The 17127-nt window shown below is 40.7% G+C and overlaps 1 protein-coding gene across 1 annotated transcript in view; it reads right to left on the minus strand.

The window, feature by feature from the left end:
- FSTL4 (follistatin like 4) overlaps nucleotides 1-17127 on the minus strand; it is a 206944-nt gene that overhangs the window by 31498 nt on the left and 158319 nt on the right. Inside the window, exon 7 of the mRNA XM_058815367.1 lies at nucleotides 4725-4891. Coding sequence (XP_058671350.1) covers nucleotides 4725-4891 — 167 coding nt within the window. The remainder of the gene's footprint in view (nucleotides 1-4724; nucleotides 4892-17127) is intronic.

The raw sequence follows: 17127 nt of genomic DNA on the forward strand, positions 1-17127 counted from the left end.
AGCTGGTACATTCCTCTAAAAATGCAAGTGGATATAATTTCTGTAATTTTCATTATGACAAAATGCGAGACTATATATTTAGAATATATGGTCAGTAGTAATTTTGCACTTAACCTCTATTTTAGAGCCTGTAAATACATTAAGAAGCCATAAGCAATTTTGTAAACTTTGATCTGAAAGAGAAAAAATTTGGTTGTAAATATCCAACTTTGTGTAACTTGCTCCCATCACTGCATCACTGCAGTATCTAGGATGGCCCAGGGTTTGATCATTTTAATGGCCCTAATTCCATTAGAAGGGAATTAATGGGGTTATTCACACATGAGCTTTTTATTATTTAACAGTGAATCTGCATTAAAAGCATCAACATGAATACATTGTCTTCATACAGACTATTTTAATGAGAAAACTAATCCCAGTGACTTGCACCTTAAAGGCTGGCTGTTTGCTTTGGGTTTCAAATATTATACCTGGAAAAGGGACATTTTCATGAGCATGCATGAAATGTGTCTCAAGACAGGTGGGCACAGCTCCTGTAAGGGCCATGGGATGCACATGGAGGTGATTTCCCAGGGCATGGGGAAATCCAGCAGTCAGGGCTGTGGTCTGGAGCTCTGGGCTTGTCCCTGGGTGGGATGTTCGGTGACAGCAGGGCTGTGCCATCCTACCTGACATCAGCAGAAATGCACAACTCTGTATTTACACAATTTATATTGTGTAAATATAAATATATAAAATTCTGTTTTTGAACTAATGACCCAATGCCAGTGTGAGTTAAAGTGTACAGATTAAACTGAAATGAGTAATTAAAGACACTAATGAGTTTAGGCTATAGCTACCTGCACTACACTTGTAATTCACCAAATTCTTATCTACCTCTTCACCATATTTGTTTTCTTATGGTAATCTTCTCTTTCACCATGCTTCTGAAGGAGCAACTTTTATTTATAAATTATATCAATTTACACATTTTTCTCTGGAGATAATGCCAAATCATGTGAAACAATACCCTATAAATACTATATGCATTTGACTCCATGAGGAGTTTATTTTATTTTCAAATTGAGGAATGCTTTCATAATCACATACTTGAGAAAACCTATCACTCGTTCCTAGGAGGCAAAAGTATATTATTTTGAATGATGACACATTTTAACCACTTCACTTTTGTAGTCAGAAATCAATTTATAGCTATAACAAATTTATCAGTTTCAGCTACATTATAGTTATTTTCTGCATGAGAAAAGTTGATGTGACTTTATTAAAGTGGAACTGCAAAGGGACTTCTAATGGATAAATAATATGGATGGGTAATTTATGGAGAAATAATATTTTTATGCTAAAAGCAATCTTAAATGTTTGCAAGAGAAAGTGTTTAATTACATGTACCATTAGGATGGCTCTTTTGCAATAGCTATGTGACAACTCATTAACAGAGCTCCCATAGACAGGACATGACAAATTGTTACTAGTTGCTTATGAAAGCTTCTGATTAAGAGAGCAATGAAAAATAATAAATATTTTGTTGCCAATCAAGATATCACATAAAAGTGATTTAACTAATGCAGTTAAACAACAAGGCTTTATAGTTATGTTCAATCTTTCAGTTCTGTGCAAATTTAGGCTTATCTAGGTTTTTGTTGACTATCTCAGTCCCTCCCAGTATTACCCTGGAACACAGGTCACCTTCTCATATCACATTTGTCATGAATCTGGAGAGAATAAAGCAACAAAGGACACCTCAGCAAAGCCTTTCCTCTGCTGCTCTCACACCTGGTTGGCAGGATTCTGTTTTTTCAGACTTGAGCTTCTAATTTCATTTGATTTCTTGAATTAGCATTTAGAAGAGAAAGAGTTTAATTGAAATATAATACCAGGACTTTTCCAAGTGTGTGACTATCCTGTAGGTCTGTATGTGATTAGCAATGTGCCAAGAGCAGGGAGGATTTTCTTGAAGTTAAAAAGGTACAATTAATCTCCTGTTGCACTTCCAATTAGCCAAATTGCCAACCTTATTGTGAAAAGCAGAAATGCAATTGAGTTTCTGCTTGAGGCGTACTAAAGGAAAACTGGAGTAATTTAATTAACTACCTTCAAGTACATTAAGAAGCACACTGCCTTTACTTTCTGCTGTCAGGGCCTTTAAATAGATTATTGTTTAATGTGAGTTTGTGTACCCACGCAAGGCTGAAGCTTTGAACTGTCTGCTGCCACCCCCTGACCTGAGCTGTTTGGTGTTTAGGAAAAGACCAAGATGAATGGAGGGATGGAGCACCTCTGCTAGAAGGGAAGGCTGAGAGAATTGGGATTCTTCAGCCTGGAAAATAGAAGGATTAAGAGTGACATAATTGCATCCTTCCAGTACCTGAAGGGAACCTACAAGAAAGGTGGAGAGGGACTTTTAAACAAGGGCATGTAGTGACAGGAGAATGGGGAATGGATTAAAAGAGAGTAGGATTAAATTAGATATTAGGAAAAAATCCTTCCTGTCAGGGTGGTGAGGCACTGACACATGTTTCCCATAAAAGCTGCAGATGCCCCATTCCTGGAAGTGTCCAAGGCCAGGCTGGATGAAGATTTTGGAGCCTGGTCTAGAGGAAGGTGTCCCTGCCCATGGCAAGGGGGGTTGGAATGAGATGAGCTTTAAAGTCCCGTCTAACCCAAGTCAGTCTGTGGTTCTATGATAAATAAAAGGCTGCATTCAGCAGCTGAAGGACCATCCCTGCTGCCACCAAGTGCTTCAGACATGCAGGTGCCCATCCTCAGTAGCCAGAAAGTAGACATGCCTGAGCTCAAACATCCTACATAACACCCACCGGGAAAGAGGAAAAATAAAAAATGGCCAAATTGTGCCTCCTCAAGCAGTCAGACCAGAATACAGACAGCAGTGTATATACAGAACATAAAATATTTACAGAGTGTAATTAAAGATGAAAAAGTTGTGGAGGTGTTCATTAGACTAGAGAAGTTGATGTTCACTAGTAGCAGGTGTTATATGACAAGGTGATAGAGGTCATAAACTGGTATGTGACACATTAAAATTGAGGCACAAATCTTGTTTTTTCTCCTTGTAACAATCTCAGAATGGTCTACTGGTATAGTTTCTCAGTGATATACTAGTCGAAACAGATCAAAAAGTGATTTTTTTGCTGTAACACACTCCATGGGAGTGTTGAATCATTCAGGAAACAGTCAGGCTCATGTGCAAGGACATAACTCTGCCTCTTAACATAGAATCAACAATGAGAAATAGAATTACTTATAAGCAAACCAGAAATCCACTTGGGCCAGTGCTAAATTATGTGAGGAACTGGCATTTCAGTATTCAACATTCTGTTTAAAACAGTAGGAGTTGCAAATGAACCCTCAGAGCCAAGTACAATCAGTCCTTCAATAATGTGTTTCTACTCAGGTTTTTGGAATGCCATTTTGTGTCCAGTTCACACAGGAACTTTAATTCTTTAAGATGTCATCATAACCAAAATTTCCTAAATGTAAACTAAATACATGAAATTTTCATTATTTTGGCCAACAAATCCTAAGACCACTCTTTAGCCTTCAGAGGTTGTTCTGCATTTGCATGTCAAGCTCAAAGCAGTGACAAGAAATACAAAAAATTTTAAAAAGATAATACTTGCTGTGATGAAAATAAAAAGATGTTCAGATGGTTTTAATTACTAAGTTTGTGCACACAGTAATTGCCTATACATGGTGCACATGATTTTCCTGCTAAGGAAGAGTCAACAAATAAAGCTCTGAGATTCTGTGTGCATTTCTGTCCCATGTGCTGTAATTTTCACATTTTACTGCAGAAGAATAAACCAAAGATTTTTCCCATTTCAGCAATCCCGGATTCACAACAATTTAGGGAGCTATAGTATTGACTGCAACAACTCTGAACTGAGTGGTTATCAAATTAACAAGAACTGAAAAAAAATATAAATCAACTCTTGCTGCAGTGTAATTAAAATAAAATCTGATTTACCATATACTGTAATGAAAAGAGAAATGAAATACAGACCATATTTTTGTACACTACTTTCCACTCTCTCTGTAATTAAATGTTATTAAATAAATGAGTAAGTTTATACCATCATTCAGGTATTGTCTTTACTACCAACTATGACTCAGAGATCAGACCAGCACTGTGAATTAAAAGAGATTCATCTTCCTTCCTGTGAGGGCATCGCCACACCCTGCTGAATAATCTCATTTTTAAACTGCTTGTCAGAAATAACAGCCAAGGAATGAGAGAGGAGAATTGACTCAAAGGCAAGAGAAACAGGAGGATCTGAGATAAAAATGGATTATATGGTTTAAAGAGAGGAGAGATCCATAGGCACCACACAAATGTTTTGTTTCATTTTCTTGATGAACCTGTTTCATTGTACTGGGAAAGACATCCCTGAGGAGTGAGGGGTCTGTAGAGCTGTTTTCCCCTGAGTTTTGAGGTCTCTGGAGCACAGGTCCAGAACAAGGAAAGAAGCACCAATGAAAGACAGAAGCATAATTTTATGTAACTTATTCCAAGTACTCCTGCTCTCCCCTGCACATACACTGCTTTGCTTTTATTCCTGAGACATATTCACATAAATCCTAAATATTGCACCAGCTTCCGCTTTCCGTAACAATAAGATAAAAGCTGCACCCTTACAACCACCACGTGCTAAAGGAGGCCATACTCAAGGTGTGACAGACAGTGACAGGAGAGGCTCAGGACGTACGTTGATGTCCTCCAGGTCGAGGAAGTTGAGCACGACGCCGTTGCGCTTCCAGACGATGGGCGGGCGCAGCGCCCCGCAGATGCCGCACGTCAGCACGGCGCTGAGGCCGACGGTGATGGTGGTCACGGTGACCCGCTGCTCCTCGGGCAGGCTCAGCTGGACCACCTCTGCAAAAGGCAAGAGAACAGGCACAACATCAAACACCACACAGGGAAGCTGCTCCTCCCCTCCCCTCTCTGACTTCCGTTCTCATCCTGAGAATAGCTTTGGAGGGTTTTGGCAAGGAGATGGGGTACTCATGATATATGAAAGAAACCCCATCAACAATAAAACCAAGTAAGGGACAAATTGAATCTGTCTCAATCAAACTCCCTGCACCCCTTTCCTGAATCATCTTAGCTCCTATGTTCTACAAAAAAAAACCCATCAACAGTAAAGCCAAGTCAGAGACAAATTGAATCTGTCTCAATCAAACTCCCTGCACCCCTTTCCTGAATCATCTCAGCTGTAGCATGAGGGCACTACGATGGTCAGCTGGCCAGCCTGGCTGCTGTACTTTATACTTAGTAGTTTATACTTAATAGTTTAAAGCAGTCAGGAACAGAAGGACAAACAAAGGCTCTCCAGCTTGAGTCCATCTGGGCTCGTTTCTCTACACCACTCCTCTCTACAACACTTTTCACTCCACTACCTCTCTTTGGTAGGAAAGCCTCTCAAAAGCTCTCCTACCAAAAATGGTACCTCAAAAGGTACCATTCTTGTACTTTTAAAAGGTACAAGAATGAGTCATATTTGTTCCTTAAGGAAGAATTAAGGTCAGACAGCTGCCACTGAAATATAGATAAACCCAGTTTCAAACTGCCCAAACACTGGAAGTTACCAACCTTGAAAACTTGTTTACCAAACACAGCCACATATGGCACCTGAGATACAGATGTCTTAAAATATAAAAGCTTTCTAATATTTTATTTAAATAAAAACCCCAGTTATTTTGACTTATGTGTGCCACACAAAAGAAACTCCTGCCAGCTCTCTGAAACCACACTATGTCACATAGTTTCCTTCTGGCCACTGACATGAGATGTTGCTGCACCTTTTACCATGTGTGGTCACACAGAAAGGTCAGACCTGATACCAGAACTAGCCTGGGTGCAGATTGCCTTTATGTAGCATTTTGGCAGCAGTGACAGTGACTGGGCAGTCAGGCCACATTGTCCAAGCTCCCCTAGCCACAGCTTTGTAATTCACACAATGGCTTTTGCTTCCTCTCATTCCCAAGCTCTGCAATAAGTAAACTGTATTGCATGTAAATTATGAAGACTGGTCTTTCAAGGTAGTGGCCCATTGAGAGAGCAGGGAATGTTCACAGCTGGTGTTACTTTGCTTCAGCCACCTCCAAAACCTGGGCTGGGGAATGAAACAACCTGTCCCAGCACCAAGGGTGCTCCTTCCTCATCTCCACTGGCAACAACAGCAGGAAAACATAAGAGAATGATGCTGCCTCACCCAAGGCCATGTGCTGTGGAAAAAAAAAAACCCTTCAAGCAGTGGTGACACTGTAAAATGACATACAGGGGTCAGGTTACTCCCTCCCATTAACTGGTAAAGTTACTCTTCATCCCATCCACTTACCTCACAACTCTGTCATTACATCCCACACAAGATCTGAATATCACTTGCATGGAATAAAAATGAAAAAAACCCCAGTATCGACATTTGCAAGCACAATTTTCCACCTTTTCACATATTATCTAATTGAAAAATTGCTTTAACACCTCTTGAGTAGCAAACCTCTTAAATCTGTCACTAAAATATTCAGTGTATTTCAGCATCCTTGGGCAGCCTGGACAGACTCAGTGCTCTTGTACAGCAACTGATTGTGAAGAACTAGTAAAAACCTGCTTGTGAAAACATACTCCAACAGCTCAGCACCTCTTCTGTTCTGCTTCTTCCACCTAAGTGAGAAGCTAACGTGCCAAAAGTGTTCACCACTGTGGATCTGAGGCTGACTTTGGGCTGCAGGGTGCATACAGCATTGGTGTGTCTGCCAGCAGTGAGCACTTCTCCCACTTAAAATTCCCAGTGCTATTTCAGGAAGAGTACAAGCTGCTCCAAATAAAAGGTAACTACAGTTTGATAGATGGTTGATCAAAATTAAGAATGTTTGACTAATGTAGTAGTGGTGCTACTATTTGTGTTATGGTGGCTCCCACGGGCATTACATGAGAAGACTGACACAGTCTGACCATCAAACCTTAAAAAGCAAAAGGGGAGATGAAGGAATATCGGGAAGACAACATTTAAGATCACCGAGCAGGTTAACTACTAAGCTGGGAAGACATAACATGTGAGTAAATCACACTGCCTTTGGGTACCATGGGCAGGGACATCTTTCACTCGACCAGGCTGCTCCAAGCCCTATCCAATCTGGCTTGAACACTTCCAGGGATGGAGAGTTCATCCCACCACCCTCACCCAGCTGCCTGAGGCATGGAAACAGCACATAGGGGCTAATAATGTAGTTATTTTCTACATAATGAAGAGCTTCTTTTAATGAATAAAATATTTGGAGTGCACTTGACAGGATAAAGAACTGATAATTACAATAATTTGTAGCATGCAGTAGGGCTAATGAGGACATCTCCTCTTGAGGAGGAATGAAATAGAGGGCCATTCATTTACAAGAGAATTGTTTTTTCATCTCACTGCTGTTTTCCTTAATTCCCTCTGCTGTTTTTCATGGTGCCTTGAGTTCCCTGGCACATGCTGGGCTTCCATAAGCTCCTTCTTCAGCAATGGATTTTCAGTGCTCTCTTGCAGTGGAATTTAAGGCTTCCTGCCCATCTTACAAACAATTGCTAAAGAGGCTTTGGCTTTTGCTTTTTAGAAGCACAGTAATGAAAAATACATTAAGGTTTAATTAAGAAGACACCTTGCACAGCTGCCATTCTTGGATGAACCATAAGAGCCCAAGAGATGAGTTTTTTTATGTTAAAGCATGTAATTAGCACAGACCACTTTAACAATACAAACACACTCCTTTTTAGAGTATTTCTATGGAGTATATTTGACAGCATCTTATTACTAGTACATTTGAGGGACTCTAATTAACATCTAAAAGCCTTTCTACTAATACAGAATTATTTTGTGTCGTTTTAGTTATTGCTTTTTTGTTTTCAATAGAAAAATATTTCCTTACACAAGCAGGTAAATTGGGGAGGAAACAGGGTTCCCTAAGATGATGCAAGGGCTGAGCTTTTTAAAACTCTTTTAAAAGACTCAATATTAGGTTATAGAGCTTAGACACTGCTGCTGTTGGTTTATATGCAAAAATTATTCAAGTCACCATAATGATTTTGTGTAGAGCTTCTAGATTAAGTATTGAACACTGTTCATTTTATTCTTAAAAACCTTTAGGAGATAAAAGGATTTTTACCATGGGTATAAAACTGAAGAGAACAAATAGGCAATATTCAAAGGGTGCTCATTTGCAGAATAAAATGAGCTGGAATTGAATTTGGTCCTAAAATCAAGCAATGTTATGTTCAAGTTATGTTTATTTGGAAATCCTGAAGGACGAGGCATCCAAACCATTTTTCTACATTCCACAGGTTCAACCAGTATCAGTCCTAGCTGACCACAGTTACCAAGCTGTGTCAAACTTGATACTCTGGGATTTCAGATGAAGTAGGTCCTCAGCTTATTCCAGCTGGAAATAAGTTCCTGCCAACTATTTTGCCATCAGACATAGATACTATCATCAGAGAATGGGATGCTATCATTCTTCACTCAATTTTTAATAGTTCCAGACAGGGGTAAAGCCTTTGTAATGGTCCCCTTTAAAAAGGAATTGGTGTAAGGATGTGCCTGTGTATCAGAGGACTGTGACTAATCCCTGATCATGTAGATGAGAGACATCAAATGTGGAACAAAGTCAAGGTCAGTGAAAGGCAACCAGGACCCCACAAACTCTGCATTGGTGATGGCAGCAGCTCAGTGCCTGAACACCTTGTGGTTCGGAATTAGGGCAGTGCCATCTCCAGACCCTTATTCAGGAGGGTAAGGGATCCCTCCCTGCGTGCTGGGGGTTAGTGCCAAGGGGTTATTCAGGGGAGGGACCACTCTTGTCCATCCTCTCCCACCTTTCCTGCCTGGTGTGATATTCAGCCCGAAGCACTGAGCACCTCTGGTGACCCAGCTGTCACCATCTTGACGTTCTTACATTAAACTTCTTGCAATACCAGGTCCCACAGTGACATATGAGAATGTGAAATCTTAGTAATTCCTTTCCTTGTAAAAAGATGCCAAGATATTGCTGAACATCTGTCCCTCCTCCTCTCCAGTGTTATTTAAGCTGGAGTTACACTGCACCTTCACAAGCTCTGCATACTAATGCAGCAGGTATTACCTGTTGTGCTGGTTTATCATGGAAATCTTTGTCTCTGCTGTCATTTGCAGCCCACCAAAGGCAATCATAATTTCACAATGAAGACATGTATAATTGAGGTCATTACAGGGAGCAGCCTGGAATGAACATTTATGGAGAAAACCTCACTAATGTAGCATGGCATGGAGATAATTTACCTGGTGATGTTGGGCACCTGCCTTTGCTTGTGCTGCACTACCTACAGAAATAGATTTCACACTTTAAATAGTGCTTAATATCATGAATTAGATATCTTCCCTTAAATCTAAAGAAAATACACATTTCAATGCATTGTTGCCACCTTCAATCATTGCTACAGTTGTTCATGGATATCCTCCCTTGCTGAAACAGTGTCTCATAGAATTGCAGAATGGTTTGGGTTGGAAGATCATCTCACTCCAGTCCCTTGCTGTGGTCAGGGACACCTTCCACAAGACCAGGCTGCTCAATGCCTCTCCAGCCTGGTCTGGAACATTTCCAGGGATGGGGCATCCACACTTTCTCTAGGAATCCTGTGCCAGGGCCTCACCACCCTCACAGGGAAGAATTTCCCCATAATATTTGATCTACTCTTGTTCTATTGCTTAGATCCTGCTTATGAGACAAGGCAATACTTTTTAAATCCTGTAACTCATCCTCAGAAGGGAGACAATGAACCAAATCTTAGCCTTGTTTGATGTTCAACAGGAGAATGACTTTCAAAGAAAGTCTCCAGCACTGATTCTTGCCCCCAAATTAATGCAGAGAGACCTGTTGTTTGTGAACTGAAGCATGGGTAACAGCCCTAAATACATCGTGTTTCTCCAGCAATGGTTCAAGTCAGGGGTGATTTAATGGGATGGAAACTTTAGTGTCTACTTAATTCCCCAAGTCCTGCAGCTGTGTTTATGCACTGCATTAGTAAAATCTGTTTATTGCCTTGTGGCCATGAAGGTCAGTGGTGATTTTAGCATTTGTTTCAACAGATAAAAGAGTTCTCCAGCTGAACACATTCTCAGGTGAGAAGCTAACCGAATCCAGAAAATGAAAAAAATAATAGAACATAGTTAAACACAGGATATACCTTTTATAATTACTCTTTTCTCCAATAATTTTGATGAGATGTATTTGGCTCTGCATAGAGTTTGGAGAAATTTTAGACCCTCTTAAAGCTAAGCCAACTGCAGCTAATTGATTTTAAAATGACCGTGTTATATGTGAGATGCATTTGTAAACATGAAAGTGAAGTTTGGCCAGCCAAGGAGGGACTCTGGTGATGCTGCTGGGGACACACTGGGATGGGATGTGGGGACACACTGGGATGGGATGTCATCTGGTTAGTCACAGCAGGGAGAGGCTAAAAGCAATGAAGGATGATTCACACTGAGTCTGAATCTGTACAACGTTGTATAATATGCTTATAAATTGCTCATATTAGGATTTGATTTAGTTTCTGTCTTCTGTAATGACCAAATAAATGAATTAGTAACAACCTCAGTACACTGATTACCCTGGGTTTGCATGCCTTTGCAAACCTCTTCCACTGGCTGTTTTTAGGATTATCTCCAGAAGAAACATTGCCATGCCATCACATTTTGCTGGTCATTAAGGTTCAACAAGTTGGTCTTACCCAGACACATTTGACATCTTCTCACCTGCCCAGAGTCAGGTGAAAGGATTATCCATCACCCAGTGAAAAAACTCCATTTTCTGAACACCAACTTAGAATTAGAGGAAAGCCAGTCATGCTATGAAAATTGTTTATGTTATTAATTAACAACCTTAGAGTTGTTAATGACCATGATTAAAGTAGTTCACAATTAATGAGCCCAGAGAATTCCTACAGCTCCCACGTCAGTTCAGTGCAGGTGACTGGGGATGAGGTTTCTGGCTTTATAACCTGTGACAAACACCACCAGGAGCTGGCTCTGCCTCTGGGCACCCTTGGAGTGACGCAGCCCTGCCCAGCTGCCACTGTGGGACATCTCAGGAGCTCAGTGTCCCTCAAAGAGACATACCGCTAAGGACTGCAAGCTCAATTAATGTGAACAAGAAAATTATTTCTAAAGCTGAGAAGAAATGTTCATATCTCAGCTTTATTTTGTAGCTGCAATTATTCAGGTTCTTAACGTAATTTATAAATCCTCAGGACTTTTTGTGGGCTACTTCAGAAAACATTTTACTGTAAATTCTCTACTAAATTACTAATGCTGTTTTTTAAGTAATAAAAAGCCATAATTATGTATCTAGCAGAATTTAGTACCTGAAGCACTCTTTTGTCATTACTCTTGATGGCCACAGGCTATGACTCCCCAAGGTAGGTCCCAACCTTACATTTGAAGCTAAACCCCTAAATTGTTAGCTTCAAAGCTAAATTGTGGAATTCAAAATAAATGTGTGCAAGTCCCCATGACACAGCTCTGGTGTGGTGGTGAAGACACTGCCTCTCATCCCTATCTAATGTCACCGTGACTTTGAACAAATGTAAGAGAAAAACAGCCATTGAAATAATTAAATATTATGATACCTTTTACTTTTCTTCAGCAACTGTGTCCATAAAATGCTATTGATGACATTTCATAGAATGGTTTGGGTTGGAATGGATCTTCAAAGCTCATCCTGTCAACCCCTTCCCATGGGCAGGAACAACTTCCACTAGACCAAGTTGCTCAGAGCAGCTGATTATTTATATAATATGTCACAGAAAATAAGTATAATTTGAAAAAAAAATTTAATGTCAGAGTTTGGGCCAGCTTATAAGGGGATTAAAACTTCACAGAGACGAGACTGTCCTGTTTCTGTGAAATACCTGCATGTTCCTCTCTGGAATACTGAAGGAATGCTCCAGGGGAAGATGAGCATTATTTCCTGCAGCTGGATTTGAGACCATCTGAGAATCAATTCTGAACCTGAGATTTGGAGGCTGCTGCCATGTCTGAGAGGATGCCTCAATCCCCCTCTGAGCCCACCTGGGACCCTGGGTCACCCTGCCTGGCTTGGGGATCTCCCCCAAGAACTGAGTATAGAGAATCTTCAGGTGAGTAATTCTGAGCCACCTGCACTGGAAATGTCACATCTGGAGAGCCAAACACTGTTCAGACAGCTGCTTGAACAATAATCTAAATTACACACAAAGTCCTCCCAAGAATGATACATATTTAAGAAAAAAAAGTCCAGTTCTCTCATATGAATCTGAATCAAGCATCTTCACATTGCTAATAAATTTGCTAAAAACTGTTTGTATTGACTTTTAACCAAACACAGCTTTTTTATGTACTTTATCCTAATGATCAATTTGTTTTCCTTTTTTTTTAAAGGAAACAAGCAACACACTTTCCATCACAAAATCCCATCACTGTCCTCCTGTTACTAATCAGAGGGAGAACATTGAGTTTGTGCAGGAAGGGATAATTAATTCATTCTTGAAAGTACATGAATAAATATAAGTTGTTCAGTGCTTAATTATCTAATCTCCTGAGGGTAGTGATGGATTCATTATGTAAATAGGCATAAGTAGTCTATTTTGGAAAAAAGTTTACATAAAAGCATTTGTTTTTATTTTAAATTCCTATTCCCACAGATTGAGAGCAATGTTGATATGATTAATTTCTGATAAAATATTCCCATGTTGTACCAAGAGTATCCTGCTGAGACTGCAGCAGCCATGCATTTCCCCAGCCACTTTATTAATCTGAAAAGTAAAATTACTAATGGTCTAACTGGCTCTCAGAATTCCTTCAGGGAGTCATAGAATCACAGAACGGTTTTAGTTGGAAGGGACTTTAAAGTTCACCTCATTCTGCCTTCCCTGCCCTGGCCAGGGACACCTTCCTCCAGACCAGGATACTCCAAGCCTCATCCAGCCTGGCCTTGAACACTTCCAGGGATGGGGCAGCCACAGCTGCTCTGGGCAACCTGTTGACACAAGTTTACCATGAGACTCAAAAACTTGTCTCTTTTTCTTAAAAACAGTTAAAAATCACACTACAGGGTCCTCCTCTGCCTCTTTCCAAAAAACTGTGAGAGAGCAGAATTAAAACCTCTCACTGACCCCACCAAAAAATAAAGAACATTATGAATTTTTGGGGACAGATGTGAAGTGTTGCAGCTGCTCTCTGAATTTCACATCTTCTATCCTACAGGGACTGTAAGACACAATTAGCATCAGTAGTTTCATTGCCACAACAGCATAAGTTGTCTCTTTTAAAAGGTTTATTTCAGCATTTTTAGGAGTTAAAAAGTTTCTCCAAATCCAGAAACTCCTTAGCTTTGAGACTGGGAACTCTTTAACACAGGCAGGCTCTGTCAAAACAACAAAACTTTGAACAGCCACTATTTATATTTAAACTATGGTATACCAGAGTTTCAGAAAAAAACCCCCACTAAACTTATTTTTGTAACTTTTCTAAGTTACAACATCTGAACTGATTTATACCTGATTTAAGGCAGAAGATAATAGGTTCTAGTGGAGGACACGGCACACCAAGATTCTCCCTGGAGTGAATTTTTATGGATGCTCTATAAACCCCCAGGGTTTATCATGGAAATACTGTCAGAACATTAAGTTCAACATGACTCGTGGGAATCACTAAGATGTGTACAGAAATTACTTCAAATATAGAGACAAGTCAGGCCACGGGGTATCTGGGGATCAAGAAACATTCACATATAATTTACCACCCCTGAGTCATCAAGAATTGCCTTATCAAACTGCTCTGATATTTCACTCTCTGTCCATTTTCCTTTGAGTTCCTGGCCAGCATTATGCAATGAATGTGATGCATGGAAAAAATGGATTAACCAGGAAACAAGGATTCTAGGAACTAACCTTGCACTTCTTTTAAACTCAGATGAAGGGTTTGTAAAAAAAATCCCAAGCATTTAAAATGAAGTATGTATGTTTCTTTCACATTCCCATATTTACTGTGCTCATAAACAACCAAATCAGGGTGAGTAAACCTTTGGAGTTGTAAATAAGCCTTAGTGATGTTTTTCATGGAGCTTTCATTGCTTTCTATGGATGACTGCAAATTTAGCTACGGTGATTATCTGGATTTTGCATCTTTCCTGACTGAAGCTACATTCAGGACGCTTAATAAATGCAAGGACTGCTCTCCTGTGCTCATGCCAATTCCAGGACACAACCTGACATAGTTCAGGTTGGATGGGGCTTGGAGTAATCTGGTTTAGAGGCAGATCTCCCTGCCCATGGCAGTGGGGCTGGAACTGGATGATCTCTGAGGACCCTTCCAACCCAAACCAGCTGTGATGCATTTCTTCTCATCCTGAGGTGCTGCTCGTCCTGCCCTGGAAGGTGACCAGTTTATTGTGTGCTGCAGTGATGTACCAGTCTGGAGATGGCACAAACAGCAGAAATTTGGCTAGTGGGGATCCTGCAAGGTTACAGCAAGGTTGCTCTGCAGCAACATTTATCCAGCTAACATCTTGCACTTTCAAAACACATTAGTTGGTAAAAACTTTGGCATCAGCACTCTCACCATGTCCTTCCCTTATTCAGAACCACCTGACTGAAGTTAAGGAGAAAGTCAGGAATGTGCAGAGGAACAGCAAAGGTAATTTAATAACATTCCTTTCCGGAGAGGATGGTGCCGGGAAAGCAGACAGCAAAGCACAGTTCCTAAAGGAAATCCCCAATTTCCTGCTATCAACAGGAAACACAACACTGTTTTTTGTGGGCAGGTTTAGTCCTGCTTAAACTCTTCTCTGCAGAAACCCCTGCAGAGAAGACCCTTTAACTGGTTAATTCATCAGAACTCAGTGCAATGCTGGGCAGGCAGCTGGAGCTTGGGACAAGATTTGGAGTCAAGGTGGACAATAAAAGGTTTGGAAGGGACCAGTAAGGAATGGGTAAGTACAGCCACCAAAGTGGCTTCTTGAGTGCAGCAGAAATCTCTGCAGAGAGCTCCAGGTAGTGTCAAGCTCTAGTCATAGCAGGAGAAGCAGATTTAATCTTTGTCTAGACAGTTAAACCCTACTCTGCTTCAATTTCCCCCATATGAAACCTCTCCAGGACATTCTAGGAATAAGGTGTCTGAAAAGATTTCTTGGAACCATGATAATAGGTGTCACACAAATACCCACAAGCATGTTGGATTTCTTATTAAAGCCGCTCTGAGGTTCACAGATAAAATCCACATATAAAACTGAAATTTAATTACACAAAAATACTTTGAAGCTGAGATTTGAAGCCTCTGCTGCAAGAAGCTTGAATTCCAGTAAAAAAAAATGATAAATGCTGCATCCTTGAAAGTAACTGGAAAAACAAATCACCTGGACTACCATATTAAAAAGCATATTGAAAAGCAAGATATGCTAGCAAAATGTGGCCAGCTGTACTTTGTGTACCAACCTGGCACCAGCATCTTGAAACTTTTACATCTGCAGAGCAAAATGATTTATGGAAGCTGTTCTTTATCATTCAGGCTTATAAGTCTTATGTCACATAAAACCCCTTGGCACTGGAAGAACATTCTGATTGTGCTGGGAAGCGGCTGCAGGAGGGGGAGCAGTGACAGCCTCCATCACCTGGGCTGCCCAGCACCCTTCTCATTCTGTTGGCATATTACACCAGGTTTGCACACAACAGGCAGGATTTAGTTAGAAAGCAGCTATTCAACAATTTTATTTTTCTTATCTTATATCCCCAACCTTATTTTCAACTATTCAAATGCAGCTCAGAAGGCAGAAATGATTCATTGCTCCCTGGATTTTTCTGTAACACCCTTCACCATTAAATTGTCTTCAGAAATGCTCGTGAGCACCTTTGACATGTTTGCTTTAGCTGAGTTATGTGGACTCATAGAGGGATTGTTTGCCAAAAAAGAACTTTTTAGCCCTTCTGCCTCATTTCCGCTCAGCATGCTCCCAGCTCTGACCTGTCTAAAATCTCCCATTCCCGCTGAGCTTCAGTCACCCCACCTCACTGGCTGGAACTGTGACTGACAGCCCTCACCAGCCATCCCATGGACAGCTGCTGCCCCTCTCCCTTCCCCACAGCCCCAGCAGAGCTCCTGCATCCAGATTTGATGCCTCCCAGGTCCAGCAGAGGCTGGTGGAACAAAGCAAGGCCTGGTCCTGCTCCTGCCTCTGCAGGGACAGCCCCACCACTTCTCACCAACGGAATTTCTCTGCCAAAAACAGAGAAGCTTTTCCCCGAGTCTGTGCAATCTGCACCTGAATTTGCATCTCAGAACTTGGCTCCATTTGTGCTGTGGGCCCACCTCTGCTCTCCAGACCACCAGCCTGCCTCAAAACGTGTTTCATCAATTCTTCCAACCAACAGCACTTAAAATCGTAGAAACATAGAACCACACAATGGTTTGGGTTGGAAGGGACCTCAGAGAACACCCAGTTCCACCCTCCCTGCACCTTTCACCAGACCAGCTTGCCCCAAGCTCCATCCCTCTTGGTCATGAACATTTCCAGCCACTGGGCCACTATAGCTTCTCTCTAATGGGCACATTTCCATTCCTTCTTCCTATGAAAATGGCCTTTTAATTTTTTTCCTATATTTTTATTGTTCCCTCCTAAACTGTCATCAATTGTATCTCATTATCTTTTTGTGTGTGGCATTAAATGGCTCTATGCTACCCAGACCTCCCAATACAAGCAAAGAACACAGGGATTTCTCTTGTACTGAAAGAACAGGATCCTAGATCTCACCATTTTGGTGAGGGCTGCTAATATTGACTTTTTAGGCCGATTGCAGCAGATACATGCCTTGTTTACATTTAATGATTACAAATTAAAATCAGCTCAACGAACTGAACATTTGAGGAATGCACAGTGCACCATATATAATGAATTACTGTTGATTAAGTCTATAAATTAAATATCGGCACAATCTTTAAATATACATTTAATTTAAAACACACCAGAAACCCAGTGGGCCAAATGAAAGACTGTTTAATGCTAAGTTATTTGCCAGCATAGCCACCATATGCCAAACACCACAAATAACAGCATTCATCACATCAG

This window comes from Ammospiza caudacuta, chromosome 16 (assembly GCF_027887145.1).
Source record: "Ammospiza caudacuta isolate bAmmCau1 chromosome 16, bAmmCau1.pri, whole genome shotgun sequence".
NCBI classification, from domain to species: domain Eukaryota; kingdom Metazoa; phylum Chordata; class Aves; order Passeriformes; family Passerellidae; genus Ammospiza; species Ammospiza caudacuta.